Source organism: Colletotrichum costaricense (assembly GCF_030867565.1).
Source record: "Colletotrichum costaricense strain IMI 309622 chromosome Unknown Scaffold_7.1, whole genome shotgun sequence".
NCBI lineage: Eukaryota > Fungi > Ascomycota > Sordariomycetes > Glomerellales > Glomerellaceae > Colletotrichum > Colletotrichum costaricense.
The window spans coordinates 2,071,797-2,098,820 of record NW_026848236.1 but is presented as its reverse complement, the minus strand read 5'-3'; the positions used below and the strand labels follow the sequence as shown (position 1 = coordinate 2,098,820).

Below are 27,024 nucleotides of genomic sequence, written 5' to 3'. Positions count from 1 at the left end.
AATATATCTTTGTTTATAAAGTAGAAGCGGAATGTGAATCAAAAGGAAAATCAAAGATCTTTTATACTTTTTTTTTAAAATTCTATCCGTTTCTATATCTTTCCATGTGATTAGTAATATATTATAAATCAAAATTAGGTTTTTCTAATTTTTAAACCTTATTTTTAATACCCTATATATATTAGTAAGTATTAATAATAGATATTACTAATCTAAACTTTCTAGAACTTACTTGAATATTCTAAAGGTTTCTTTTTATTTCTTTAATATTCTACGTATTTCTATAACTTTCTATTTGATTAATAATAGAAAATATATTAATAATATACTTTTAAATATATATAGACCTATTATATTAGTATAGTTTATATTAATAAGTATTAAAAATGAATATTACTAATTAGAATCTTCTAGAAACTTCTAGAATCCTTTAGAATCTTCTAGAATATTATAAAAAAAGCTTTTTAAATTTTCTTATTATAAAATTAAATTTATTTCCTTCATTCTTTATATTACGTAAGTATAATATATATTTTATTAGCTTATAAAGTTTATAAGTTATTATAAATACTACTTATATAGGCTTATATAAGCTTTAGAAAGTATTAGAACTAATAGAATATATTAGAATTCCTTAGAATATCTTTACGTATTATAATTATAAACCAGCCTAATATATGAAAAACTAACGCCCATATAGAGATTTGAACCCTCAGCCCACATAATTAAGTAATTATATAGTTTATAGTCTAAACCACTAGACTATTATTCTATATATTTACTTAATAAAAATTATTAACTTTTTCTCCCACATATATTACCCAACTCGATTTAAAATAATAATTTAATTTATATTTTCTATATATTATATATATTAAAATAGTAAAATTTCATTTTTTAGAATTTTTTTAGAATTAATTAGACCTAAATCCAAAATTTCTATTTATAGTAACAAAGTTACTATAAATAGTATATTTTGTACTAATTAGTATACTAGTAGTATACTAATACTAGTCTAGTCTAGTACTAGCTGTACTAATACTAGTCTAGTATTTTAAAGGGTGGACTAATACTAGACTTACTAGTACTAGACTAGACTAATACTAAATACTAGTAGTATTTTTTCCAACCCTGAACATCACCCAAACATTTGCTCTCCGCTCCCAACGCTGGTTTGCTTTGCTCAGAGCTGGCTTTCTTTTCTTCTGTGCCTCTCTCTCCCCTTCTAATATGTTTCAGCAAGCCCACCCCGGGCCCTTGCAGTTTGTTCAGCCCATTTGGACCAACACATCTACCAAAGACCAGCTCGCAATGTTTCTTTCAGGTAAGGCGAATGTCGGTAACGATATTTCCATGACCAGCAGTGCCGCCACCTTTCCAAGGCCATGAAGTTGGACTGTTTTGATAGACCCCATTCAATATCGCTCTGTGAAATTGGCTCGCAAACATGTTGTTAAAGCCCTCTGGGCAGGGCTCAGGACTCAAGAGACTCACCTCGGGCTAGTATCCATTGGCGAAGCGCAGACGTACCTCAAACCACCAAGGAGAAGAAGTCAGCAGGGCGCAAGTCGTGCGAGTGTGACACAGGAAGATGCTTCCCCGAACTTGCATCCATCCTCTATGTGCCCTCTCAATGTGCGTGCTGTGCCACCTTGCCTTGGCTTGCCTAGCCCCTCCAAATTGTTCCAATAAAGTGCTTGTAGCATGCTAATTATCGATGGACTCACCATGTTGCCCTGCCCACCCGTACTGGTTGGTTGACAAGTTTCAAGTTCCATTCCGAGCCGAAGAGCAGCGTTACTAGCGCTGACCGGCTGGAAGATGCGTGGTGGGTGGGAAGTTTTCGGCGCCAGTGCCTTGCAGATCGCTTGCGACTCTGCTAGTCTCGATTGATTGGCATTCCAACCCTGGCAAGGCTTCCCGATGCAGTCACCAGTCACCTACGTTGCAAGACAAGGTCTTATTGGCCCCCAGGCCCTGGACCACCTCTTCCAAAGGCTTATGGGCGCTAGCATCCAAAGCGAGAGAGTCCGGTACGAAAATCCAGGACAGTGTGGAGTGGGATTGTTCCGATACCCGGTCGTAGAGAACCACCAGAGATGCGCCAACCTTTGGTGGTGTTTCGAAAGGGTGCAGTTGTAAGCTGCAGGGCGTTCTCGCCGTATGGAAAGGGTTCCTTATTCGTAGCCAAACTTGAGTCGAACATCACTCATAGGGTCGAATGACTCTCTCGATGACCTGAGCTCGTCTTCTCATCCTATCCTGTCAACCTCTTCTCGTCATGCAGCGGTGACGGCTATCGTCCCGTTTGCGCAATCGGCACCTCTGTGCCACTGTCGTCAGAACATTCGCTCTGCCGACATGACGAAAGATCAACGCTTGGTGTGGACGTCTGTATCCAAGGCACAGGATGAAGGACATGCTCTCCTTTGGGTCGTCTTCGGGGATGCACAAAGGACATGCCAAAGGTCTGTTCACCTATCCTAAAAGCTTGAGTGTACTGCGAGTGTTTCAAGAGGAACGAAATCTGGTGATACCCAAAAGTTTGGCGATATCGTATAGTTCTGTTCGGAGGTGGACCATCCGTCTGGGTCCAAAGTTGCTGTTTCAGCTTGTCATGTCACTGCCCAAGCGATGAACACATTGGCGGCCCTGCCGTTTGGCTGCTTTGCTAGCTTGATCCCAGACTGCCAGCAACAGATACCGCCCGGTCAACTTCTTATCAGGCGAACTGCTGCCCACTGGTCCTGTCAACACCGGTGACAAACGGCCGTCTCTTGGCATTCGATCTTTTGTGGTTTAAGCTTCTTCCATATCGATGCACCGTTTCTCCACTGCTAGATGGGCTAGAACCGTTCGGAATCTGAGCAGAGCCTCCACTTAGCAATAGATAGCACAGAACACCGTTTCCAAGGTGTCAGGTGACGGTTTAGCACGTCTAGCTCAGACTGGCCTCGGGCCTGATTCTTTGCACGCTAGATTTGGCGTCACCTTGTGCAGCTTCTCTTCATGGATTTTCCCCCTTGACCAACATGCGCTTGCAAATTCCGTCGTTATTTTTCTCCAGTATCGTATTGCCCAAGGTCGGGGTAGAGGGAACGCGTTTCAGGCTTCAGGGTTCTGAGCAGACGAAACCATTGGGGGCCGACTTTGCCTATCGTGAAAGTCTATGTGGGACGGCTAGGTCGGATCCTTGCGACCAGGAACCTGAGGCGACTAACGGCTGTAGTCGCCGGCAGAGCTTCGTATTTTCCAAAACCATGGTTGATCGGGGATGGGTCTGCTGCGATCTCACGGGGACGATCCGATGCACTTCGAGATCCGGGAAGGACCACATCCGTCCAAATTCGGCGGGACACGCAGATTTTTCTAAAGAGCCATTGCAGATTGACTGATGGTACATATCGATCTTGAATCTTAAGCTGCTTTAGTGTGAAAATGAGCATGTATCCGCCATATGGAATAGGATGATTGAGTTGCAGAACAGAGGTCCGGGCACAGACTTGCGAGCGGCCCCACCCGCGCCGAGGCGTGGCCGGGCGGTAAATTCGGCGGGTCTTTCTTCCGTCCGTGTGTGGCTAGTGAACGGCTGACTGATGTGTGGCTGGACTGGACAGTGGCTGTAACTTCGAGCCTGGTAAGTCAGGCAAGCTTATTGGACGTCACCGAACTGGTGTGGAGCTCGGCGAGATAGGTAGCAGCAACAGCCTCGACCTTCGCGATCACTGCCAACGACGCCGCCACACGCATCACGACCCAACGACTTCGCATTCGTGCTTCATCAGACATACAGCCAATAAATCAGGCCTCCGCCACAAACCGTAAACATGAAGCCTGTCGTCAGTGCCATGCAAGCATGGCAATGGTACGCCCTCCCCCGATGCAGCATCCCCCTTGAGCCAAGCTTCCCAATACTAATTAGCCTTCATTCGATAGCACTGTCATCTCCGTTTTCGCGATCGTTATCCTCGGTGTTCTCGGCATTCTATTCAAGCAAAACCACCCCGAGCTCGTCGGTAGCGAGGAAGACCCCAAGGACGGCGGCGCTGTTGCGGGCACCATCTTCGTGTCTGTGATGATCTACATCGTACGTCACGCACCCTCCTCCTACACATATCGGCAACAAATGCCCGCGCTTGTGAGGAACCAAGTTACTAACCGCCAACACTAGGGTTTCTTCGTTTTCTGCGGCTTCCAGGGCCTTCTCCACGTCCGGGAGAATAGACGAGGCGCGATCGCATTGTAATAATATGGAGAAGGGGGTTATTGGAATGTGCAGAGCATGGCATCAAAAACACATTATGGTTTTCCTGGCGTTTGGCATCACGTTATTGAATTTTTGTATGGCACAGCTCAGGCACCCGCCTCTGCCTGCGGCGGGTTCCCCAGCCGGATGAGAGGAGGAGGGCCAGCTCTGTTGAGAGCGTTGATCCAGGACTTGAGCTTGTAGTTATTAGCATGTCGCTATGAAAGAGCAGGAAGGAGCATGGGTTTCGATGTACGAAAGATATTCTTTTTAGAGGCCCGCGCGGAGTTTCGTATATAATGAGCAAGCGTAAGCTCTTGTTATCAAAGGCGCGAAGTGAAACCTTTTGAACAACCTTCTGCGCTTGTGTTGAAGTTCCGACTTGGCCAGATACACTCTCATAGTGAGGTGGCTTGCGGGCCTGGGCGAGAAACACATCTCGACGACGGAGACGTGGAAATGAGCCTGCAAGTCAGAACATCAATTCTCACCACATCATTACGGCTATTACTTACCATGGTGTGATAGTTCTTCTATTCTACACTGTGCATAGCCTGCTATGTCTGATGCTTCGGCTAGAGTCTACCCATCATATTCCTAGCTACATCGAGGATTTGGTACTTTACACTAGACGTGATGCAAACTACGCTTCATGATTGAGAAATCACTTCAGCTAGCACGTTTCCAATTGCTAAGTCCCTCTGAAGTGTGTTTATTGAACCGGGCTGGCGTGGCGATCCAGGTATGTCCGAATGGTCTGCCGGCTCTAATCTACTGACCCGGATTGGAACCTACTATTTATGCCATCAATTCTGAAGAACGGTGATTTTGATTGCCAACTCCGTATTGAGGAGTAATGTGTGCGTATGCTCCAAAAAGTGCGGTGGATTAAGGAGGCATTTGTCTGCGACTAAACGCGTGGTAATTTGGCTGATTTGCAACATTCTGCAAGCGTAGTTAGCAGTGTATTTCACATGAAGTCATTGATTTACTGAACTGCTACTGTTTCTGCGAGATACAAAGACAGTTCGAGGCAGGTACTTTGAGCTTGCGTAACTACACCGAGGCTAACTTCGGCGATCGCATCTTCCAGTTTCATATATCAACTAGTATGTTACAAACGTGCTGGAGTCTACAATAATAACCTTCACTTCAAGGGTTAGAGAAATATGTGAGTCGTGGTTCTAGCTGTTGAGGGAGTAGACGAGGTAGAAGTAAAGAATCGACTGAGCAACCTACCTCCACAACCTCCCCCTTACTCTTACTCTTGAGAGGCGAAACGGCGAAACAGCAAAATTCAAGAAAAAGAGTTCAATCTATTTTCAAAGCTCTCCGTATAGCTATCGCAGTGACTGATATTTGTGCGAAAGTTGGTATTTCCTTGCTCTGTAGTGCTGTGTGGCCTCCATGGATGTCACGATGCCTTCATTCCAACACATACGACCATACCCATTGGAAAACTCGGGATCCCGTCCGCTCTCCCATAGATAAGCCAATGAGGGCCGGATTAGTAGTTGGGTCGGTGACGACCAGCGAATACCTGGTGTTGTATGTTCTTTTGCTTTTTGGATGTTGATGGAGTGAGTGGATAACGAATATTTGCTAGTTTGGTCTTTTTGCTAAGGTCGGTGACGACCAAGATACTCCAGCCAGCGAAGTGAGAGGGACAAGCAAGGGTATGTCCTGTAGTCTCTGCCTTGCTTTGCTCTATTTGAGAGTTTTCTGGTGTCCAAATGGACTTTACAGGGACCGTCTCAGTAGACCTCCTTCCCATTACGAGGATGGCAACTTATACCATAACGTGACCGCGCTCTTTGCCGGTTGCACAGTAGGCTATGAACAAGTACATAAGTGATGCTTCTAGATGGAAACGATGACCCATGGGTATCCTCAACCCATAAGGACCCAATGTCGCGGGACCCATGAGTAGCGAACAAACAATGAGAACCTGAATTGCTGAAGTTCTACCCACGGGATCCAAATCCGTGGGGACCCAATTGGTGATTACCCGGAAACCCACGAGTGTCTCCAGTTCGACACTTGAGGACTTTGGATCCCCAATTTCACAGTCACCCAAAACCCATTAAGTCCCGTTTACCTATGGGAACCCAAATCGTGATAACCCATAGGTACCCACGAACAGCCAAACCCGCACCAGATTACAAGAACTAAGGTGTGAGACCACCACTGAGCTCGCCACTGATCCTTCCGTCAACCGCCATGGCTGCGACTTAGAAAGATCGCGCGTATAGTGAGTAGAAGCGACAACAAGCTTCGAAGCTCGGCACAGAATCTACCAAAACCTGTATAAGATAATACGTGAATTGTCACCAAGGCCAGCCAAAGGCCCTAGAAACATACACGAGACTTTTGCTTCAAAAGACTTAAATTCAGGAAAATGATGTTTGACTCAGAAAATCTGGCCTATCGTGGTTGTTGATACTGGTAACCTCGCTGCTTTGCACTTGGGGAAGAAGCTGATTTCACACCCGACGGAGACATGGCAACAGAGACAGAAAGTCTCACATATGGTGTCCATATTCGGGTATCATGTGTCGAACTGAACCAGTACGAAGGTGCCGTATAGATCAACAGTTTTCTGGCCAATGTGGCCAGACCGCGATGATCTACATTCATCGCGGCATATTAAGTTTAGAGGAACCTTGGCCGGTTATTTAGTGAACACGAGGCGGCTATTCCGAAGATGGTTCGTCTCGTCCTGTGGAATGGGATGAATCCGTTTATATCCGGTACTGCGTACAAACATTAAATATTATAAAGCCGCAGTCCTCGCATCCAGTCGAGTGTACCCTGCCAACCCTGTCATATCATACATGCTCCGACCCCATCGACAACCTCCTAGTCTCCCCCTTAGCTCCAGCCTTCCCGTAAAGCTCAAAATCCGTGTAGACGCTACTGATAGCGACTCTGGCGGCGGGAGGCGAGTTCCACTGAGACGGACCGCCTCCGTGGTGGTGCTGTTGCTCCGCGGCCGACCAGGCGTCCGAACCGACGCGGGAGACTTTCTTCGCCGTGTTATACGTCGCGTACGTCTCCCCCGTACCCGCAGAGGATTCTCCATCTCGCAAAGGCGTGATACTGCTCTGCGGGAAGACGCACCGCCACGCGGCACGCAGGGTGGGCATTCCGAGGACGAGGTTGCCGACTAGCATCGCGGTACTCGTCTCGCGCACGCACCACATAAACCAGACGAAGTCGGTTGAGTAGGTGAAGACGGCGACCTTGGTAAGGATTGCGCAAAGCATCTGTTTGAGAGACGTTAGTTAGCAAAGCGAGACTTGTATGACGGGAGGAGACGGGGCCTCTTCAGGATAGAACTTACAACGAATACGCCCATGCTAAAGAGACAGATGAGAAGGAGTTTTCTGTAGCGATATCGCATTTAGCATTCAAATTCTATCCTGGATTAAGATCCTGTCGTCTACACAACACGAAAAGGGCGTACGTACTTTCCGATTTTCATCTTTAACCGGCTGATCAATGTGACCGGGATTAGAAGAAGCACCAGATCCGTCGATAGGTTCATCGTGATTTGCAATATGTTGTAGTTCTTCCATGTCAAGCATTCCGCTGAAGAAGCAAGAGTCAGCTTCCTTCCAAAAAGATGTTCGTGAAACAGCTGATCTCATGCCATCGGCTTCCAGTCTAGGAAGAGACTCACCGTTTTCTGGCTGAAGCTCCATGTACTCGGAAAATGGCCTGCACCACCCTCCGTATAGTGAAACGATGACTGCAACGTATGCAAGCCCGGTGTAAGCTGCAACGCTGACCCAAGTCTTTCGATAATGGCCAAAGAGACTGCTAACAGTGAGCACTTTGTGCTATAAAAGCGATGGCAAATGGGATTGACACGTACGTCAGGCGATTGTATAATAGCAGTAAACAACACTTATTACCCCAAAGTGTTGTTTGCATCGATGTTTCGGATAGAATGTTCAGTATTCCCATCTTGCGACCAACTGCGGCATACTCATCCGGAGTGAGGGCGTCAAAGTCGGTCGTCGCAACGATGTCAAAGTAGATGTATAGTGCGGAGATCGAGGTAGTGTATATTAGCTGAGAGATAGCAAGTTAGCTTCAGCCGCAACAACTTAGATCAATTGTGGACATCATGGATATCTGCGGCAGGATTGATGCAAAGACTTACGACTATTATAGCCATCAATATGTCGTCTATAGTCATTTTGTCGAAGAACCTGCGCTTGCGGACGAGGTACTGAGACTGACTGAATCGGAACATCAGTATGAGACTGGATTTGGGAAATATCGAATATGATTTACTCACTATCTCATTACGACCGCACCAATCGCCAGGCCGTACCAAACCCAGCACTCTGCTCTCGTGCTGAGTGGCATAGCCATCGCGGCGGTGCCTCCGGCGGAATGCCCGCCAAGCTGGTGTCAAGAATGTAAGGCTCGCTGATGACCGGATGATGGCGATACTTTTCCAACCCCAGAATCTTCTTTTCTCTTTCTTTCTTTTGATGAATCAGTTTCCGACCCTCCATCAAAATCAAGGCCACTGGCAAGGTTCCACAGGGAGGGGTTCACTCACGACTATATCGCCGGCGCGGTGGTCTGTCGGAACGACGAGGCATTCCAGTCCCGAGAGCCACTGAACCGCATGCGGCTTTCGAAGGGGGGAAGCATGGTATAGATGCCCAGAACAAACCCACAATTGCGAGCCTGCCTTGACCCGTTCGACACAAAGATGGCTTTGAGCCAACAACGAACTCAAAAGCCACAATCGCAAGCTCGAGGTGAGCGGTTCTCCAATGACGGGGGGTTCGCCTCCAAATACTCGACGTTGACACTAGGTAATGCGTTAACAGTCGATGAAGAGAAACACACGGATGGCTGGTAAAGGGCCTGATTCATGTAGTATCTGGCTGCATTCGGATGGGGGATCGTCAGCTATCGCTGGTGAGTTTTAGCGCCAGCACTACAAAGCACCAAACATCAACGGGGTCGGAAGCTTCCCCCATTTCCCGTTCCCCCTCATGCCCCTCAATGGCGACTTCAAAGACATTCTAAGGGGGGAACGACACGACTCAGACAGTACTGATTCTGTCCCCATTCTCCTACGGACCCGCAACGGCGACGATGCCCAGGAGGCGATCACCGTCCGTGAAAGGTCATTTCTATTTTCAAGCTATCCAAGCGTTCGCCGAGACAAGTGAGGGGAGAGCCGAACTTGTTGACCTCCGAATCTAAGGGACGGAGAGAGGTCCGACTTGGGCTCATGTATGGTTGATCACTTTCATGTTATCGTCGAAAAGGGTTTGCCCGCCCGTCCGCGAACCCGCCCATGCCGCGTCGCATTAGTGTCTCCCGCATTGCTAGTCTCATCTGTCCGGCACTTGGTAACCGTGACGGACTGGTCGTGTCTGGCGGGCGCAGAATTGCCATCATGTCAAGCCCGTGCTATGTTTCTCGTTGTCCCGACCTAGGTCTGGCCAGGGATTTGAGTACGCGAGTGTCTCGCCAGCTGATCACATCACAGCAGCCGTCCGATGTAATAGGTAGGGTGGCTCACGTTGCGAGAACGCCACCGCTCAGCCACGTTTACCTGCAGAACCCGAGAATCAGGTTCGCCAACGGCTCAGTTTGCATATTGACTCGGGTCTTCGTTTAAGTCGGTTATTGCAACCATTGAGAAGGCGGGAAGGGAGAGTGGACTCGGCTGGTATTGCTATATAACCGACTGTGATACCCTAGACGAAGCGAGATTTGTAGACACGGAGATGACGCTGTATCTCAGATTCGAGAATTGATCGCGTTATTCAAGAGGTCTTTCGGGAAGCTCGGGCGGCGTCAATGGTGGCTTCGGCCAGACGAGCATGGCCCGAGTCCGTCTTCTTCCCGTGGTAGCCCTCGATTCGAAGCATGCTTGAGCGTCCTACACGGCGATACTGGTAGGCCGACATCCGGCATGGCTGGATCATCGTCGCTGACGGGCTTGGGAACACAAAGTCCAAGTCGCACAAGGGGAAGAAGGGCTGACTTCAGCCACGAGATGATCTGGGCAGGTCATCAGATGAGGTGTGGGAAGTTCCGCTGACCAATAGGTGAATGAGTGCAAGCCAGGCTTCCTGATGAAGACGATGGCGACATATGGTGAGACGATTGTATATCTAATAGCAGTCGCTGGCCAAGATGAGGTCCGCAAGGCAGCTGGTCAAAACCTTGGCAACGCAAAGTACTCAACATATCTAGTCGAACCAGCTTGGTTGTACTCTGAAGTTACGAGGTCTCATTACAGAGGAAACTTCTTTCAAGAGACGAGCTGGATCATCCAAGCCCGAAGCAGGGCTGTGACTGAAGTTGCGGCTGAGAAGCCATCCACATGAATTCATGATACCCTAATCCCCCATAAGATGGGGGCAGGCTTGTGTCACCATATCACTGAATCACCTAGCCGGCCAAATCGCGTCCAATCCGCGTAAGACGGGCGTGGAGGTGAAGGTATTCATGGCCAACGAGAGATGTAGGGAATGATCCTATGCTTCGGAGAGTAAATGATTTGTCGACAGTGGCATAGCCCTCCTTTCAAGACCGTGAAACATAAGCGATGTGGCTAGAGAATTGTGGTTTTCCAAGTTGTTTTAATGCTGCAGGTATTTCGCTAGCTCAGGTGCTCAAAAGCAGCTTCTGATGGGCCTGCAATAAATGGCAAGCGACTTATCTATGTTAGAGCTGAGACGGGGTGGGGAGTTAGCCTCATGAGACTTTATATTGCAAAGCCTCAATATCCTATGCCGTTCTGTTTCCACCGGGGAATAGGAATCGAAATTTCTCCATCCCCGTTTTGCATGGCATTGTCCAAGGAATTCACGGTTCATGAATGTGCCCAGATTTCTGAATGCTGGACTTCGGAGCGGCTAAGAGCTGATCCTCTGATATCTCACGTGAAGAGGTGATTATGTTACTCGACTGCGAGCCTTAGGTAAGCACGAGGGATGATGAGGTGCCTTGGCTGACATAATCCAATCTCCCGTTCATTTCTGTCCCAAGCTGCCCGCCAAGCCTAGTGCTCATAATCGCTAGCCATAGTGTGGTGGTGGGAGTATTGCGTCATGTAAACCAAAGGACCTGCTCAGAAGCCATGCCCAAGCACTTGAAAGTGACATGGTCAGGTGTTGAATACTAAGGGTGTCCAAGCCGAACTCCCTCGCACCCGCTCTTCACGACCACCTCGCCCAACGACGACCGTACCTTCGGAAAATTTTCCAGGAATGCAGATCGCCGGGTGCCGGGGCCTGGGGCAACATGGCCGGGGCAGGCCGCAGACCGACCAAACGGGCCGGGCAGAAGACTTGGGCAGACTTTTACTTCTGGGCCGAACTGTGTACGGAGTTTTCGTACCTCTGTATCCCGTACAGAATACTGAATGATGGTTTGGTGATGATCCCAGGTGGGAAGAGCCAATCATGACGAGTTGAAGAGCTCCATCATGTGGCTACTTTGACGTAGTTCTCTCTTTTTCCCCCCAAGGATCCAAGGGACCAACACCGAGTTTTCGGTGTCGCCGCTCCCGCTAGCTCGGAAAGCCAATTTGGACCTTGTTCGGACTCCGGAGCAACAAAAAAATGGAAAGCTTGGGTGTAGAACTTACCGAAGCACGCCAGCTCGAGGCGAAGGGCCGAGGGGGCGAAGATGCAAAGCAAGTCAGAAGTCTGCAGAGCGGCATATCAAATATTATAGCGAAAAACTCCAATTCAGTCGCATTCCCCGCGCGCGTGCGGCTACCTTGTTCCTGAATGGATGTTAGAAATTGAGCTTCTGACTGGTTGGTTGTTCGGCAGAGTTATCATTACGTAGGATCATCACCACTGTCCCCGTCGCCCATATGTCTGGGAAATCCGGGGTAACATCTGCTAGTGTAGATATCACGCGGGTATCAATATCCAGTACTCCGTAATGCATAAGAAAGTCTACTTACCGAGTACCCTGATAGATTTGACTGCTAGACGAGGAGACGAATGAGGCAGGGAATCGTTGAAAGAAATGAGTCGCGGCACTTTGCTACTTTCCTCTCTTCCTCACCTAGTAGCGAGACCATGTCTCACAGACAAGCCACCGGGCCTTAAAGAGGAAGAACAGCCCAGGGAATGCACAATGACGGGGAGCGCAAATTGCTTGAAAATTTCCTTTGCCCCAGCTTTTCTCATACCTACAGCTCGCCCAGGCCTACCTAGGTTCTTCGCCTTCGCTCTTCGGCTGGGACGAAATTCGCGCAATTGCCAAGCAACCGCCAACACTGCCGCCCCCAGCCTAGAACTACCATATTTTCATGACCGCTCCGGACCGGGCGATGCGGTTGGGCTACGAATGGAATTGCGCAATCCCGAGGCACTGCCAGGAAAGACAGGTCAAGAGGGGGGGTTTTTCAAGTCAAGTGTTCACAAAATGATCAAACGACGCCAGGGTAGGTAGGTGGTTCCTGCAACCTCAAGTATCCGTAGTGCGAAGTAAACCCATGGCACAGAGCATGCAAAAAAATCCGGGGTAGGACTGCATAGTGCAGCACTGCAGACCCTCTCAATTCTCTACCGCTGGCGCCTGGATTGCACACCGAATGTGCGTTTCACACTTACACTTACACGCAGCAGCACCTTCCCCTCTCGCGTGTTTGCCATGAGGCACGAAGCGAGCGGCTAAAGAATTGCCATCAAGTGACTCGAATTCCCAGGTAAACCGTAAAACGACAATGGCACCCCCTCGGGACTTTACCTGTTGGGGTCCAGTAGCCGGGGGTGGGAAGAAACGCTGTTCGTGCCTGGTCTTATTCAGCGGGTGCGTGGTGTTTTCGACTGGATGTCATTATTTTCATTACGTTTTAGTTTGTCAACGTTTGCCCCTCCACACACGGTACACCCCTCCCCTCTCCCATGACTCTCCGCCAACGCCTGTGAGAATCGAGGCCTCGTTTCAATTTTTCTCTTCCCGCAGCTACAGAATTTTTTCAGGTCTGGCCCACCTATTCTCCCGCCAGCGCGGTCTGAGACGTAGGTACATTCTCCACCGCTATAGTGGACAGCAAGAGAGAGACAGAGAGAGAAAATTTATGGAAGAGCACCTGGACAGATCGGTGGACCGAGAGGCCAACAAGCTTGGAAGCTCAAGCAAGGTCGTTCATCGCCGAGGCCGTGCGTGAGCAGCGAACGCAGGCGTGCACACCCCCGGGGATGGCGCGTATGTGGAGAAACCAGCCAGCCAAGGAGCCTGTTGCAAGAAAAGAATGATTGACCTTGTGATCAACTTTTTTGGCTGGCGCACCCTACGTCAGGCAAGGCCAAGGATGACTTGCGCCGTAGTTGGGAAAGGTCGCGCAATAGCTGCTGCTTGCAGCCGAGAATCCCATCCTTGCTCTTCCTCCTTCCCTGTGGGAGGGAAGCACCTCACATGGACGGATACCTAGGAGGTAAAACAAAGACCAGATATTATGTGCTTGCTGTGTGATCCTTCTCCAGTTCCTATAAAGCTCCTTTGTCCCGTCAGGCACCACCCCTCTAGCTCACCCATTCCCACCATACACACATACAAAACGGAGAATCCGTTTCCCTGAGAAATCATAGAGTCATACTTTTGCCTACCTGACTGCACCATTGACGTACCAATCCAACCCGACAATTCCATCCGAAGAGCGATTGCGCATTAGACCATCTAAGACGGAATAGCACGAACATCTCCCGAGTCTTATAAAGACGTTTATATCACACACTTTTCCCACACCAAATCCCACATCACAAACTCCAAAAATGCTTGCATCACACGGACGCGGCGGTGCCGGCAACATGGCCGACACCTCAAAGTCGCCCAAGATCACCCCCAAGGACCTCGAGACCCCGACTTTGAAGACATCTGTCGTCACCACGGGCCGCGGCGGAAGCGGAAACATGGCCAAGAACGCCGACCCCTACGAGACTCGTTTGCGCCAGGACGTTGAGGCGTAAGTGCTATCCCCATTGAACTCGGAAGAAGCAAATAAAAGACCCAAAGCTAACATGAGTTTCTCGATCTAGTGTCCCACGACGCGAGAGTGCCGGCGCATCCCACTTTGGCCGCGGTGGTTCCGCCAATGTCTTCAAGGGATCACCCGAGGAGGAGGCCGCGGCCAAGAAGGCCAAGGCCGAGGGCGCGAGCGCCGTCGACGACGACGAGTCTGCTACCACCCTCCGCAAGAGCAAGAGCCCGTCACCGCGCCGCAGCTCCGAGGAGAACGCCAACGGTCTCGCCGCCAAGGGCAAGCAGTGGTTCAACAACCTGACCAAGAAGGCATAAAGCCGTCACCTGCTTCGTTCCTTCTCTTCTGTTCTTTCTCTCTTGCGCCCCCAATGGGCGGGATTTACGTCTGCATTGTGTCTCTTCTCGGTATGAGGAGTCATTAGCGATGGCGTATTGTTGAGTTGGTGACCACGCTTGGACGCCACAGGGCGCTGAAGCCTTCTTCATCGTTTCGGCGACTGGAATGTCCAAGAGAACTGTTTCTTATCAGGCCATCATTGTACAGCGCTTTTGCCACGGAGTTTTCACGGATCGGGGATTTTTTTTCTCTGCTGGAGGCAAACAATAAGCGTCGCTAATGGCCAGCGACTTTGTTTGAAGATGTTGAAACGACACAAAAAAAGTTCTTGATACCACGGTCGACATGATTTTCAAGGATAATTACGATACGGGAAGGAAAAGCATAATGGAATTTTTTATTTTATCCCATATAATTGGCTTGTGCTCCTCACCATGATATCTTCCTTGACCATGAAATCTAGGAACTGTTATGGTACTATTACAGGAGCACATTTTGAAGTTGCGACGCTTAAAGTTATCATGGTTGCCATTATGTTTCCTTCTACTCATGAGGCTTTGTCAGAGGGTTCATTTGATTCGACCAAGATTGTCCTAAGGCACTACTGTCTCCAGGAAGATGCCTTTAAAAGATTGATGCTATGTCACTCTATTTCGCTCCTTTTTCAATACGCCTTGTAGGTATTGTGACTTGATACTTGAATATCCACTTTTCCAATCATCACTTGCCGCTTCTTGATTTTTGTCCACAACCCACCGACTCGTTGCCTGCTTAGTTCTTCGTCAAACGATGAATTTCTGACAGGTAGAATCGGAGATCCTCGGGGTTGACGCCCGGGGTGATGCCTAACATGAGATTATCAGCCTTCTTCCTTTCCCCGTACAAAATGCAGCAAATAAAATTGAACGCGACTTACCGTGGCCGAGGTTTGCAATCCATCCCTTCTTTCCGTTACCGTAAAAGCCCTTGACCATGGTCTCGACAGCCGCCGTCATGCGCTCATGGGTACCGTACAACACGCCAGGGTCTGCGTTGCCCTGGAAAGTAACACGCCTGTCGCCGCGAATCTTGACAGCCTCAGCGGGGTCCTGAAGCCAGTCGAGGCCGATGACGTCGTAGCCAATGTCAATGACGGAGTCGAGAGCGTGCCAGGCGCCCTTGGGGAAGACGGTCATGGGAACGCGCTCCAGGTTCATCTCGGCAAGCTTCTTGGGGAGGTTCTCGGAGATGTAGGACAGGTACGGCTGGCTGAACTCCTTGAAGGCCTCGGGGCCGAGCTCGCCGGCCCACGAGTCAAAGACCATGATCATCTGGGCGCCGGCCTTGACCTGCAGCGCGAGGTACTCAACGCAGACCTCGGCAATCTTTTGCAGGAGCGCCTTGGACTCCTCGGCGTAGCGGTAGATCCACGTCTTGCTCTGCATGAAGAGCTTGGTGCCGCCGCCCTCGACCATGTAGCAGAAGAGCGTCCAGGGGGCGCCGCAGAAGCCGATGAGGGGCACACGGCCGGCGAGCTTCTTGCGGGTGAGGGTGATTGCCTTGTAGACGTAGTCGAGCTCGGAGGCGACGTCGACGTTCTTGGACAACACCTTTTCGTATTGCCCGTCAGTCGGGGTCTTGAGCGGCTCGGGGAAGTGGGGGCCCTTCTTGTCGACCATCTCGACCGTCATGCCGAGGGCCTGGGGCACGACGAGGATGTCGGAGAAGATGATGGCGGCGTCGAGGAGGCCGGCGAAGCGCTCAATCGGCTGCAGGGTCAGGGTGCTGGCGACCTCGGGGTCACGGCAGCAGGCGAAGAAGTCGCGGGTGCCCTTGGCTTCATGGTACTCGGGGAGATAGCGGCCGGCTTTTTCGCAGGTTGTCAGGAATCGGCTGTTCATTTGTTCATGTCCTACTTCTTAGGACGGGAAAGGGCGGGTTACCTTGACGCATGATCCAGCATGGCGGGCGCTCAACCGTCTCGCCTGGAAATCGAGTAGGTCAGCATTTGACTAGACGAGTGGACTAGGGGTAGATACTCACCTCTTGCTGCGCGCAAGAGCAGGTCGTTCTTCAATGGCTCAAATGTCAACTCCATCTTGTCGGCCTGCTGTGGGAATTGAAGGTGTTGATGGCGGATGTTGGAGATGCCGTTCCACGGATCATCCAAAAAGTGCCCCGCGGTTCGGTCGCTGCAAAACCCCGCCAAAGCTTCAGGACCCCCGTCCACCGCCTCCTGTGCGCCCCTGCCGCCCTGCGCACGTCGCCGAGGCAGACGGTCCGGCAGGTGCACCAGCCACGTTGTGGCTTGACTCCGCTATTGAGTGGGCCCACAATCCAAAGCTCTTTCGACCTCCCTGGCAATTTCCATTTATCGCTTCTCTTCAAACAGCTCTGAATAGTCTCCATCGAATCAAATCGAGCCAATTGGCAATCTCCGCCCGCGACTGAACACGCAAAAGCAGCTTCACGACCTGGACGACAATGATATAGTCCGAGCAAGATCAATTGATTACCCACGCGCCCGTCGCCATTCGATCCCTTCGCGACCGGGCTGCAATGCCGCCGCCACGACCAACCGTCCGATGCTGCCGCGCCGTCCAGCAACAGCTTCAAGCTTCGCCCGACAATGTATGGATCACGGATGGTCTGTTGGCGAGCGCCTTTGAGCGCTACTGCCACGTATCACGCCTCACGAGACGGAAATCGAGCTCTGTGCCCGGCCCGCTGGAGAATCGACGAAGACTGGGCAAGAGAAGGATGGCAGAGATGCACATGGACGGACACTCGACCCTACCTCCCTGGGCCATTGAGTTCCCGGTCGATCTGAGTCAATGGAAGTGGCAACCGCCGACACTTCGTACATCAAAGGACCAGAGGGATGATCTACAGAGCCAGCAAAGTCAATCTCTGCTATCTCGTGTTTACAGATGGTCAATGTCAGAACAACAGATGAAAGAGGAGGAAGTTGACCGGAACGGCATTGAGAATGCGCCAGCCTCCACATTTGACGATCGGCTGTCTGAAGCCCGAGCCGCCGTTGCGGCATCGACACGGAACGCGATCGACTCGGGTTATTACGACTTTATCGAGGGGCTTCAAAAGGAACTGAAATTGGGTGCCCTCGATCCCAGAGCCGTGGACTTGGCTGTTTCGAAATTCCCCGAGTCTTTGACCGGGACAAGCGCTGACGGCGAGACGGTCAGCACAGCCATTGAGCTGTTTCTTTCGGCCGTTGTCAACGGAATCGCATCTTCCAAAGTTTTGGGCCCGTCAGAGTTTGACGCGAGCTTTTGGAATCTTGTGCTGAATCGGACGTCTCAGCTGCGGGCCAATGACGCGACGATTCTCTTATTCCAGGCTACGCTCGATGCGGTCCCTCGCCCATACCTGAACGATGTCCACGAGGGCATCATTGCGGCAGTGCAAACACTAGCCGTGTCTCAGTTGACGGGGCGCAGACGGGCCGCGGACATTGGCGTTGCGCTCCGCGAATTGTCACCCGACAACCACGGTGCGCTTCTCGAGGGGATCGAAATCGCAGTCTATCAAGGTTCAGTGGTCTTTGAGGAGGAAGCCCGCCAAAAGCTTCATTTCCTTTGGCTGCAGGTCTTGGCACACATGCCGCGGGTCGACTCCGTCTATCTCTTTGACGCTTGCGTCAGGTCCAAATACTTTGACCGCGAGCTACCCTGGCACGACGACCGAGATCTCAGCGAGCTTGTCCTCCAGCAGTGGACTAGCCGTGGGTACCTAGGCGATCACGAGGCTGTCGCAGCATTCTGGGACCGCGAATCGTCCAGACATGCGAGTTCGAGCCTCGCTGCCCTAGTAGCCGGCATTTGCGAAATTGAGCACGATAAACCAAAGCATTTGAGGAGAGAACATGTCTGGCTAATCAAAAACCTCATGAAGCTGCTGAGTCGCTTCGGCCGCCAGGACCAGCTCATCGTCTCGATGCAACGTTTTGCGGAAACCAGGGATTCGATACCTGTCATGCCGTTCATGCGAGTCGCGTCAGCCAGTCACGATCACAAGACGGCCCTCAGGCTAAGGTCGATCCTGCTCTCACACGAGAAGAAGCTGGAGAGCCGAATCGAGTCACAGTGGCATTGGACGGCTTGGGTGCCCTACATCAAGTCCATGATCAGAGACGAATCGGTAACATCCCGGGACATTTGGTGGGCAGTACACTGCGGAGACGGCAAGATGAAGCGGTACGAAGCGAAACGGCACGAGCTCTCGATCAGGAGGAAAGCTCTCATGGAAAACATGACGGTGTGGTTCGCGAGCGCGACGAACCGGTCGGAGAGGAGCACGTTTCGAGATATGTCCAGGTGCATCAGCTGGCTCCGGAACAACAAGGTGCCGCTCAGCAACCGCTCGATGGCGGCCATCGCCAAGGTGGCCACGCGCGAGCTCAAGAAGGGCGAGTTCGGGCGGACGCAACGCCTGCTCTGGTTGCTTGATGTAATAGGACAGTCCAGGGGACCCGAGCAGAGGGCTCTCGTCGCCCGGGTGCTGCAACGGTGGAGGCAGGCCAATTCCGAACTAGAGAGGAAGAGGTGCCGTGAGGCTGAAGGGGTGCCGGACGCCCAGCGGATCAGAGAGGCGATTGGGGCTCCGAAAAGGAGCAAATGGTAGATGGTTGGGTGTATTTTAGAGAATAATACAAACACACCCACATTCACACATATTCAAATACTACGTCAAACACATACAAGATGAAGTCATTCGGACCCAGCAATAAAGACGTGAAAGGGGGGGAAGACGATGAGTAGCGTGTGCCCGTGGTACTCGAGGGCGATCATGGTGGGCAGAAAGAGTGGTGGGACAAGAAGGTAAAAAGGTAGGTGAGGTACCTTTCGCATCTACAACCAGCAAAGAAGCGGCACGGCCCAGTACGATTGGAATTCTGCAATGGGATGGGAGAGGGGAGTGACAGGGCCCCTTGTTTCGTGATCGCGCGGGAAAGCTGATTCGGTTCGTTCAAAGCTTTTGCCACGAGGGAAAAAATAGCAGCATCTGCCGCGAGCCGCAGCAACGAAGAACGCTGGAATGTATGAATTGGCAAAGCAGGCGGGCGAAACAAGCAGGAGGAGGAGGACGGCGCCGGACGGCATTCCATTGGGTTCCCTTTGACGGCGTACGGGCTCTCGGCCGGGTCGCAAGGTTGGTTGATGTAGAGAGAGAGAGAGTGTGTGTGTGTGTGAGCTTGTTCGACTTTTCTGGCCGCATGCGTACAATGAGAGATCATGTTGGTGGGCGGGTGGGTACACACACACACACGTTTCCCTTCCGGTGCTCGAAACCGAGGAAGTCGCGAGGTCGCGAAAAGTCTCGTGCATTTTCTTCTTCTTTCCTTTGTTTGAATGGTATGAGACAGGGAAAACCTAGATTCTGGTTTCCCATTGTCGTAAGTTGGAGAATGGTTAAATTGAAGAATTCGTTTGGTTTCAATCAATTTTTGGGGCTCTTTCACGTTTTGGGTCTTGGTTTTGTCTCTCGCCGCCCGTGAATGTGTTTGTGTCCTTTGCGGGCAGTGGGCGGAATATGGGACAGTAGGTTGGATTGTGGTGGGCTTGGAGCCTCGTTCGGCGCCGCCCGGTCGATTGACACCTCACCCCCGGGACGGACGGGAGGCGGAGGGGTAGAGGGGGGATAATCATAGTCATTTGCGGCCTATGAAACGGGGGAGGCGGCCGGATGACTGGTTCTAGGTGAGTTGAATAGACTCAGAGCAACACCTACTACTACCTTAGTAGTCACCCAGGGTGGCGGTGGTCAAGGGGCGAAAGATTTGCAAAGGGTGTATCATGTAATCATACCGTACCTTACATTAGGGCCCTTTTGCCTCTCAGCCCAGGCACATAGGTTGGACATTAGCAGAAAGGTGTTTCGATATTGGTGAAAGACTGAGGTAGGCTTTAGTGCAGAGAAAACGGGCAAAGTTTGTTAGTGGACGGGAAGCCGGAATATTCGGGTGGGAGGGGGTGGGCCGATAAGAGAGAGAGGCGAGTGAGGTGAGGCGATGAGCAGCAAAAGAGAGATTGTGTGCGGGAGAGGTGATGCTACCGTCGCTGCATTTGGGTGGATGAGACTCTGGGTTAACCACTTGAGGCTCTCACTTCGCCAGGTTGGGGGAGTGGACCACGCATTGTCTGTGAGTGTGAAGTTGAGAAGAAAAAACGAACAACCTAAGACGAGGTCTGGAATGTATGGAAGATGGATGGAAGCAGCGCCATCGTTGATTAGGTTTGGTCCCTTGTGGAGCACTGGAGCTACGGTACCTACGTCGTAGTTCGTACCCAAGCTCCCTACTGCCTGTAGGTACTCCGTACATACATAGTACCGCGAGTACCTACCTAAGGCTGTGGACTCCTCCTCGAGGAACTGACGTGCGATACCTGCGGTGCTGCGGTCCGCGGATGGGGAACGAGGGGAGGGGCGACGTATCTGCATGGCATTTGATTCTTCCTCAATGGATGGAATCGGGGCAGCTCATGCCCAAATCGTAACATTGTTGGACAAATTTTTGCTCATCGAGGTGGGGGGTTGACGGGCGGCGGAGGCGGGCAGAGATTGAGGATATGTGATGGGCAGGGGGAGGATGCTGCAACTTCTTGGAGCTAATACAACCTGCCCTGGAGAGTACATAACTCCGTACGGGTAGAGGAAGCCCAGGAAAGGTGGCAGAAAAGGGTAAAGGCAGAGAAAGAAGGGTTCGTTTCGGCCGTGGCATAATTGGCGTGCCCCTTCCATCTCCCCCAACACGTCCCTCTTGATTACGTGCAGCAAAGATGAGCACGCAAAAAGAAAGCAAAGGAAAACGAGATGGGTGGGCTGTGTCCAGTGAGAGGGCGTGGACGGCGTCGGTTCGCGACTGATGACATAGAACTCGACTGACATTTGCCGTAGGCCCGTTGAGGCGACATTAGCCTCCTCTGACCTTAATATGACCTTTGCTCAGACGAACGTGGCTCGCATGGTTGGAGGGGACATGGTAGCATGGGGGGGCCGGCCCGCCGTCTATCATTCATTAGACTCAAGTCAGGGACTCAGACTCACAGACTCACAGACTCAGGGTTCAGAGGCAAACGTTGATGCAAGATTGGAGCTGGTCAGTACGGGCATAGTGTATGGACACTTGTAGCTCCGTACGCGACGGATATCCCGTATGTGCCATGATAAACGAGAGCAAAAGAACCCTGCACGTTGAGCAGCGTTGTCCCATTCGCTTCTCTTCATCCAAAGACACGTCTGTAATAACAGTTGAGTGATAGGCATGCCACAAGACAGGGCAGACACGGGACAGGCTGCGGCATGGCCACGGGATGGCGGCATCCTCGTAGGTGGCATAGCATGGCGCAGGTAGCTACGACATATGGTTATCCGCACACGCCGTACGGGTAGTACCGCCGCAAAAGGTAGAAAGAGAGAAAGGAAAGAAGCGAAAGATGGGAACGTTCCGGACGGTTTGGAACGCCGACGCCAGCTTCTCCCGTCGGCAGCTAAGCAGAGTCAAGGGAACGGCAGCCCAGAGAGTGCGAGAGAGAGAGAAAGACGGCGAGAGACATGTACTTCCATTCTCAGAAAGATTGAGAAACATGGCGAGAGAAAGAGCTTATCTGCTTTTGTCCCTCCATGGGGGATTATCGTAGGGTTCGTAACTTCGTCCAGTCCAGACGTTTAGTACCTTAAGGTAGGTGAGGAGGGCAAGGTATCTCTGGAAAGGTACTTATCAAAACGCGGATACATGGTGCAAATACGGAGTACCTTTATAGACCAGTGTTGTGCGCAGATTAGCGAAGAGACGACGCCCTGAACATGTTGCGTGATGTTGCGATGAACTATTCCTTCCCGGGAGGTGTGTCTTGGGCAGAGAGAAAGAGCTCAGGGGTGCCGAACCCCCGCATGCGGAAGTACCCGGTACCTGCGGCGGATCTCCTCGCCCAGTCGCACACGCGAACCGGCCCAGCAGGTCTCGCCTGCTCCGTCCCGCTGCCTTACCTCAGGTACTCTGCTGCGTAAGTATATGCTGTGCGCCCACCATTAGATACCTAACGTTGCCCGCTGATTCCCCGAGGAGGGTGCTGCTGCGGCCACTACTGAGAAGCCAGTACGAAAGATGCGGAGACTCGGCGAGAAGGTGCGTTGCTCCCCATCCCCTCTTTGTCTAGGCCACTCGAAGTACCGGGTACCGCATACTTTGCCTTGCGGGAAGGTCGTTCTGGGCCATTTCATCCTGCTCTGCTCTTCTCTACCACGTACTCTGCTCCACACACCTCTCCCACCATCCTCCATCCTCCCATCTTCCCGCAACAGTTACACGCTTCGTTCGTTTCGTGTCTCGCCCTGCTGGTTCTACCTCTTGTTCTCTTCTTCTTTTCCATGTCACTCACTCCCACGTTTGTGTCTCTTCCTTTCTCTTTCTCCCCCCCTCTCTGTCTCTTACCTCAAGGTAGCTTCCTTTTCGGCCACGCCCCTCCACCCCTCCTTTTCGTCCTCTTATTGTCCGTTGTTGGACAGGAAGTGACACAAATCAAGTTCAAACCCAGTCCCAATCGAGGATACCCTCTTCTTCGCCGGCCTCCGCATCTACCGGCGTCTGTGTGAGAGGGTGAGAGAGAGCTGTATTCGTACGTGGATGGGCACTTACATAGGCTTGCGCGCGCCCACCCCCAACTTGTCCTCCTCTCACATACTTGGCTCCTCGCTCGCCTACTCGCCCACCCAACCACCACCATCACCACCATCTCAATCCTTCGGACTGGGATTAGTCGTCCACCACCCGCAAGCACCATCACACACAACCACGACAAGGACCAGGACCAGGACCAGGGACCAGACTAAAAATCAACTCTCCTGCATGTCCCGCCCGCTCCTCTCACATATCTCCGTTCACCACTGGCTACCCGGCTCGCACCCGTAGGCTGTAGCTTCCCACGTCCCTTTTTACGTCCGTAACTCCCCCCGGAACACCCAGGTAACCCTCGACCGTTCCCAGTTTCTATCCTCTTTGGACCGCATCCTCGACTCTCTTCAACGAATGACCGTCTTGTTTGCTTCGATTTTCATCCCGACAGCCTCTCATAACACCCTCCTTTTCCAAACGCTCGGCCATTGACAAGAATCCGAGATCTGATCAGACCGGCGCCCGAACCGCCAACCAACCATCAAATGGATTCTGGGCACTATTCCGCTGCACGTCATGCTGCTGCCGCTGCCGCTGCCGCTGCCGCCGCCGGTGGTGGTGCCGTCTACTCGGCTCAGCCCATGGACCACGCACACGCGCACTCGCACGCTCACGCACAAGCACACGCCTACCATCATGGCCACTCTCACTTACAAACACCCGCGCAATCACCCCATGGCCAGCCACAGTACTACTCGATCAATCCCGTGAGCCCAACCGCACAAGGGCCTTCCATGACGAGCCCCCGCGTCCTACCAAACTCTGATCTCATGCCTGGCGCTCATTCACCGGGCTCAGCAACATCTTCCGCGCCGCACGGCATGACCGGTCTACCACCCAACCGCCCTTCGTCCCCGGCCGCCTCTGTGTCGGGAGCGCCTAGTCCCGCCTCCAAGCCTATCCGGAGGCGCATGCGCATGATTACGTCCTGCCTCGAGTGCCGGCGCAGGAAGCTCAAGTGCAACAAGTCTCAGCCATGTGTCAACTGCATGAAGTTTTCGCGCGACTGCGTCTACCTTAGCCCCAAGCTTGATGAGGCCAGTCAGCTCCGTCTGACAGAGATCAAGGAGAAGGTTGGATCATTAGAGCGCCAGTTGGAGCGCGATGTCGCCAAAACGTCCCGAGCCGCCCAGCAGCAAGCTATCCTCGCCGACGATGTCGAGGACGACTTTGCCGAGGAGCGCGATCTAGAGCCCACAGATATGACGGCTCTCGATGTCACGTACGAAGAAGACGCAGACGGAACCGACGATCTCATTGACCTGGGTGTACAAGTTGGTCGCATGCGTATCACAGAGCGCATCGGTGGCCTATCCAGACCCAGAATAGCTGAAGAGGTGTGTCCAATCCTACTGTTACTTTTCACCAGTTCAATCCCAAATCTTGATCACTTGTCTCGAGCTAGCGATTTTCTGACGCAATAGTCAGATCTCGGCCGGTATATCTGGCCCGGGCGGTCCCCCCGGGGGTCCACCCCCGGGCGGTCCGATGGGTGGCCCGATGGGTGGTATGGGAGGAATGATGGCCATGATGGGCGGTAGGGGCATGGGCGGGGCCGGACGAGGCGGGCCGCCCCGTGGTGGACCGCCTCCTGGGTATCCCGGCTTTGGTGGTCCACCACCCGGCATGGATGCCATGTCTGTCGTGAGCGGAAGCTCTGGTGACTCGATCCCCGACTTTTTGAGGCCTGGTGAATCCTACATTCCCCCCTCGAGCGGCTTCTTCTTTGGCCACACCCCCGAGGCCCTCTCTCTTGATAGGAGATTACCTCAAAAGGAGGCTGCTGATCGACTCACGCAACAATACTTTGCAGCAGTTCACCCCATTGCACGATGTGTTCACAGACCGTCCTTTGAGGCTGAGTATGTAAACTTCTGGGATGAAGTCTACAGCAACATTGAACCCAGGGCCTCCACTCAAGCCGTCATGTTTGCGGCTTGGTTCAGTGCCGCCGTGAGTATGGACGATCCGACAGTAAGGACGTTGTTTGGCGTCACCAAAGCCAACTTGATCGACCGAATGAAGACTGAGACAGAGAGAGCTCTCGGAAAGGCCAATTTCCTACGCACAACTAGAGTGGAGACCATGCAGGCTTTCATCATGTATATGGTACGTTGCGCCTGTTTATGTTTCAGCAAGCTCGTGACTGACATCAATCACAGCTCCCGCTCTGCAGAGCCGAGGTATCTCGAGCTCACTCTGTTCTGGTCGGTGCCGCTGTCAGGATGGCCGAGTGTATGGGCTTGCACAGAGACGGAGAGACATACGGACTGAATCCTCTGGACACTCACGTTCGTAGACTCATCTGGCATCAACTCTGCTTCCTCGATATCCGCACCTGCGAAGCGCAAGGCCCCAGGCCGGCTATCAGGAGGGAAGATTACGACACCAAGCTCCCGCTCAACTGTGAAGAAGAAGACTTTTACGCTGCCGGACCACCCCCTGAGCCCGCAGACGTGTGGACCTCTTCTTTACTATCAGCGATTCGGACCGAGTGCAACGAGATGATGCGCGTAATCTGGCTGGACCGCCGCAGGCTCGAAACACGCAAAACGACACTCACTGCTGTTCTCCAGAAGATTGAAAACTTTAGGCGGCGAATGGTGGAGAAGTACGAACATTTACTCGATGGCGAAATCCCGATTCAACGCTACGCGAAGTTGGTTATGAATCTGCTCCTCTACCGCCTCCACGTCATGATCCTTCACCCCTACCACGCCAACGCCAACAGTCCCATGACCCACCGCCTCAACAACCTACTCGTCACTTCTGGCATCATGATCATTGAGATTTCGATACAGCTTGAGAACGACCCGCAATTCCGAGACTGGGCCTGGTATCTAGGCGCCTACCAACAATTCCAGATTGCTCTGCTCTTGGCCACTGAGATCTACTACAGACCGCAGAACAGGGAGGCCGACCGTATCTGGGCTTGCCTGGATTACGTCTTCGGAACAGACCGGAATCTACCGCCTGAGATGAAGGGCTTGCAGATTTTGGGGGAGATCATGAGCAAAATGGCAACATACCAGAGTATGCGCAAGATGCGTGCGCCGACAGGAACCTCCCGAGCACCGCTAAACAAGACGGCCGTCAACGTGAGAAACGAGAATCAGGGGGGACAAAATGCCCAGCAGCCACATCCAGGACAGGGCATGCCGATGGGCTTCAAAGCAGAGCCTGGCATGGGTGGTCCTGGTATGCAACAATCTTCACCGATGAGCGGCATGGGGTCTCCGGGGATGGCGTCTCCGCCCAACGCCCAGATGCAAGGTCCGCCTCCAGGAATCGTCTTTGCGGGTGTGTCAAACGGCGAGGCCATCTGGAGCATGCCACCCGTAAACGCGGACAGTCCAGAAAGTGTCAGCGACGGGGCCAGTATGGGCGGTCACAGGCCCTCGCAACCGATGAATATGATGAATCCTCTCGAGGGCGTAGACTGGGTAAGTTCATCTCGTACCGCAACACAAGTAATTCGCAATTTACTGACTTTTTTTTTTCTTTTTCTTAGGATGTTATCAACGGTCTTTTCCCTCACGATCCTAACACTGGCGAACTGAACATTTCCGGCTTCAACGATCCAACGCTCGGGTTGGTGAACGGGTTCCACTGGGCTCAACGATGAACGTGGATATAAGAGGGCATATTTCTTGCTGTTTATGCTTATTTTGCTGCATCAATATATTCGACCATTTGCGCGACCATGTGCAATGGGTTGGAAAGCTACTGCTTGCTGGCTGCTGAAGCTCAAAAGATCCCACGATACCACGGCTATTT

At 51.9% G+C, this 27,024-nt stretch overlaps 9 protein-coding genes across 9 annotated transcripts; 4 read left to right on the top strand and 5 right to left on the bottom strand.

Annotated features, from left to right (window-relative positions):
- Window positions 1-3,827: 3,827 nt before the first annotated feature.
- Window positions 3,828-4,246, top strand: CCOS01_07865 (uncharacterized protein; the record flags this gene model as incomplete). The annotated part of the gene is made up of 3 exons (XM_060456028.1): window positions 3,828-3,865; window positions 3,937-4,087; window positions 4,172-4,246. 3 exons carry the CDS (start codon window positions 3,828-3,830, stop codon window positions 4,244-4,246), a joined length of 264 nt encoding a protein of 87 aa, XP_060313920.1.
- Window positions 4,247-4,353: 107 nt separating this feature from the next.
- CCOS01_07864 (uncharacterized protein) lies at window positions 4,354-4,684 on the bottom strand (the record flags this gene model as incomplete). The annotated part of the gene is made up of 2 exons (XM_060456027.1): window positions 4,354-4,444; window positions 4,590-4,684. 2 exons carry the CDS (start codon window positions 4,682-4,684, stop codon window positions 4,354-4,356), a joined length of 186 nt encoding a protein of 61 aa, XP_060313919.1.
- A 2,390-nt stretch (window positions 4,685-7,074) lies between these two features.
- CCOS01_07863 (uncharacterized protein) lies at window positions 7,075-8,629 on the bottom strand (the record flags this gene model as incomplete). The annotated part of the gene is made up of 7 exons (XM_060456026.1): window positions 7,075-7,512; window positions 7,590-7,632; window positions 7,717-7,837; window positions 7,929-8,065; window positions 8,124-8,323; window positions 8,415-8,493; window positions 8,553-8,629. The coding sequence occupies 7 exons, from the start codon at window positions 8,627-8,629 to the stop codon at window positions 7,075-7,077; spliced, it is 1,095 nt and encodes a 364-aa protein (XP_060313918.1).
- A 39-nt stretch (window positions 8,630-8,668) lies between these two features.
- On the bottom strand, window positions 8,669-9,081 carry CCOS01_07862 (uncharacterized protein; the record flags this gene model as incomplete). Its single annotated transcript, XM_060456025.1, has 2 exons — window positions 8,669-8,745; window positions 8,823-9,081. Coding segments are annotated over 2 exons (336 nt in total), but the record flags the coding sequence as incomplete, so codon positions are not given.
- A 4,947-nt stretch (window positions 9,082-14,028) lies between these two features.
- CCOS01_07861 (uncharacterized protein) lies at window positions 14,029-14,551 on the top strand (the record flags this gene model as incomplete). The annotated part of the gene is made up of 2 exons (XM_060456024.1): window positions 14,029-14,219; window positions 14,293-14,551. 2 exons carry the CDS (start codon window positions 14,029-14,031, stop codon window positions 14,549-14,551), a joined length of 450 nt encoding a protein of 149 aa, XP_060313916.1.
- A 793-nt stretch (window positions 14,552-15,344) lies between these two features.
- CCOS01_07860 (uroporphyrinogen decarboxylase) lies at window positions 15,345-16,869 on the bottom strand (the record flags this gene model as incomplete). Its single annotated transcript, XM_060456023.1, has 4 exons — window positions 15,345-15,418; window positions 15,490-16,419; window positions 16,496-16,537; window positions 16,596-16,869. Coding segments are annotated over 4 exons (1,320 nt in total), but the record flags the coding sequence as incomplete, so codon positions are not given.
- A 242-nt stretch (window positions 16,870-17,111) lies between these two features.
- CCOS01_07859 (uncharacterized protein) lies at window positions 17,112-19,196 on the top strand (the record flags this gene model as incomplete). The annotated part of the gene is made up of 1 exon (XM_060456022.1): window positions 17,112-19,196. One exon carries the CDS (start codon window positions 17,112-17,114, stop codon window positions 19,194-19,196), a length of 2,085 nt encoding a protein of 694 aa, XP_060313914.1.
- Window positions 19,197-21,053: 1,857 nt separating this feature from the next.
- On the bottom strand, window positions 21,054-21,461 carry CCOS01_07858 (uncharacterized protein; the record flags this gene model as incomplete). Its single annotated transcript, XM_060456021.1, has 1 exon — window positions 21,054-21,461. The coding sequence occupies one exon, from the start codon at window positions 21,459-21,461 to the stop codon at window positions 21,054-21,056; it is 408 nt and encodes a 135-aa protein (XP_060313913.1).
- Window positions 21,462-23,732: 2,271 nt separating this feature from the next.
- CCOS01_07857 (fungal specific transcription factor domain-containing protein) lies at window positions 23,733-26,872 on the top strand (the record flags this gene model as incomplete). Its single annotated transcript, XM_060456020.1, has 4 exons — window positions 23,733-24,584; window positions 24,676-25,356; window positions 25,410-26,690; window positions 26,759-26,872. 4 exons carry the CDS (start codon window positions 23,733-23,735, stop codon window positions 26,870-26,872), a joined length of 2,928 nt encoding a protein of 975 aa, XP_060313912.1.
- Between the last annotated feature and the right edge of the window lie 152 nt (window positions 26,873-27,024).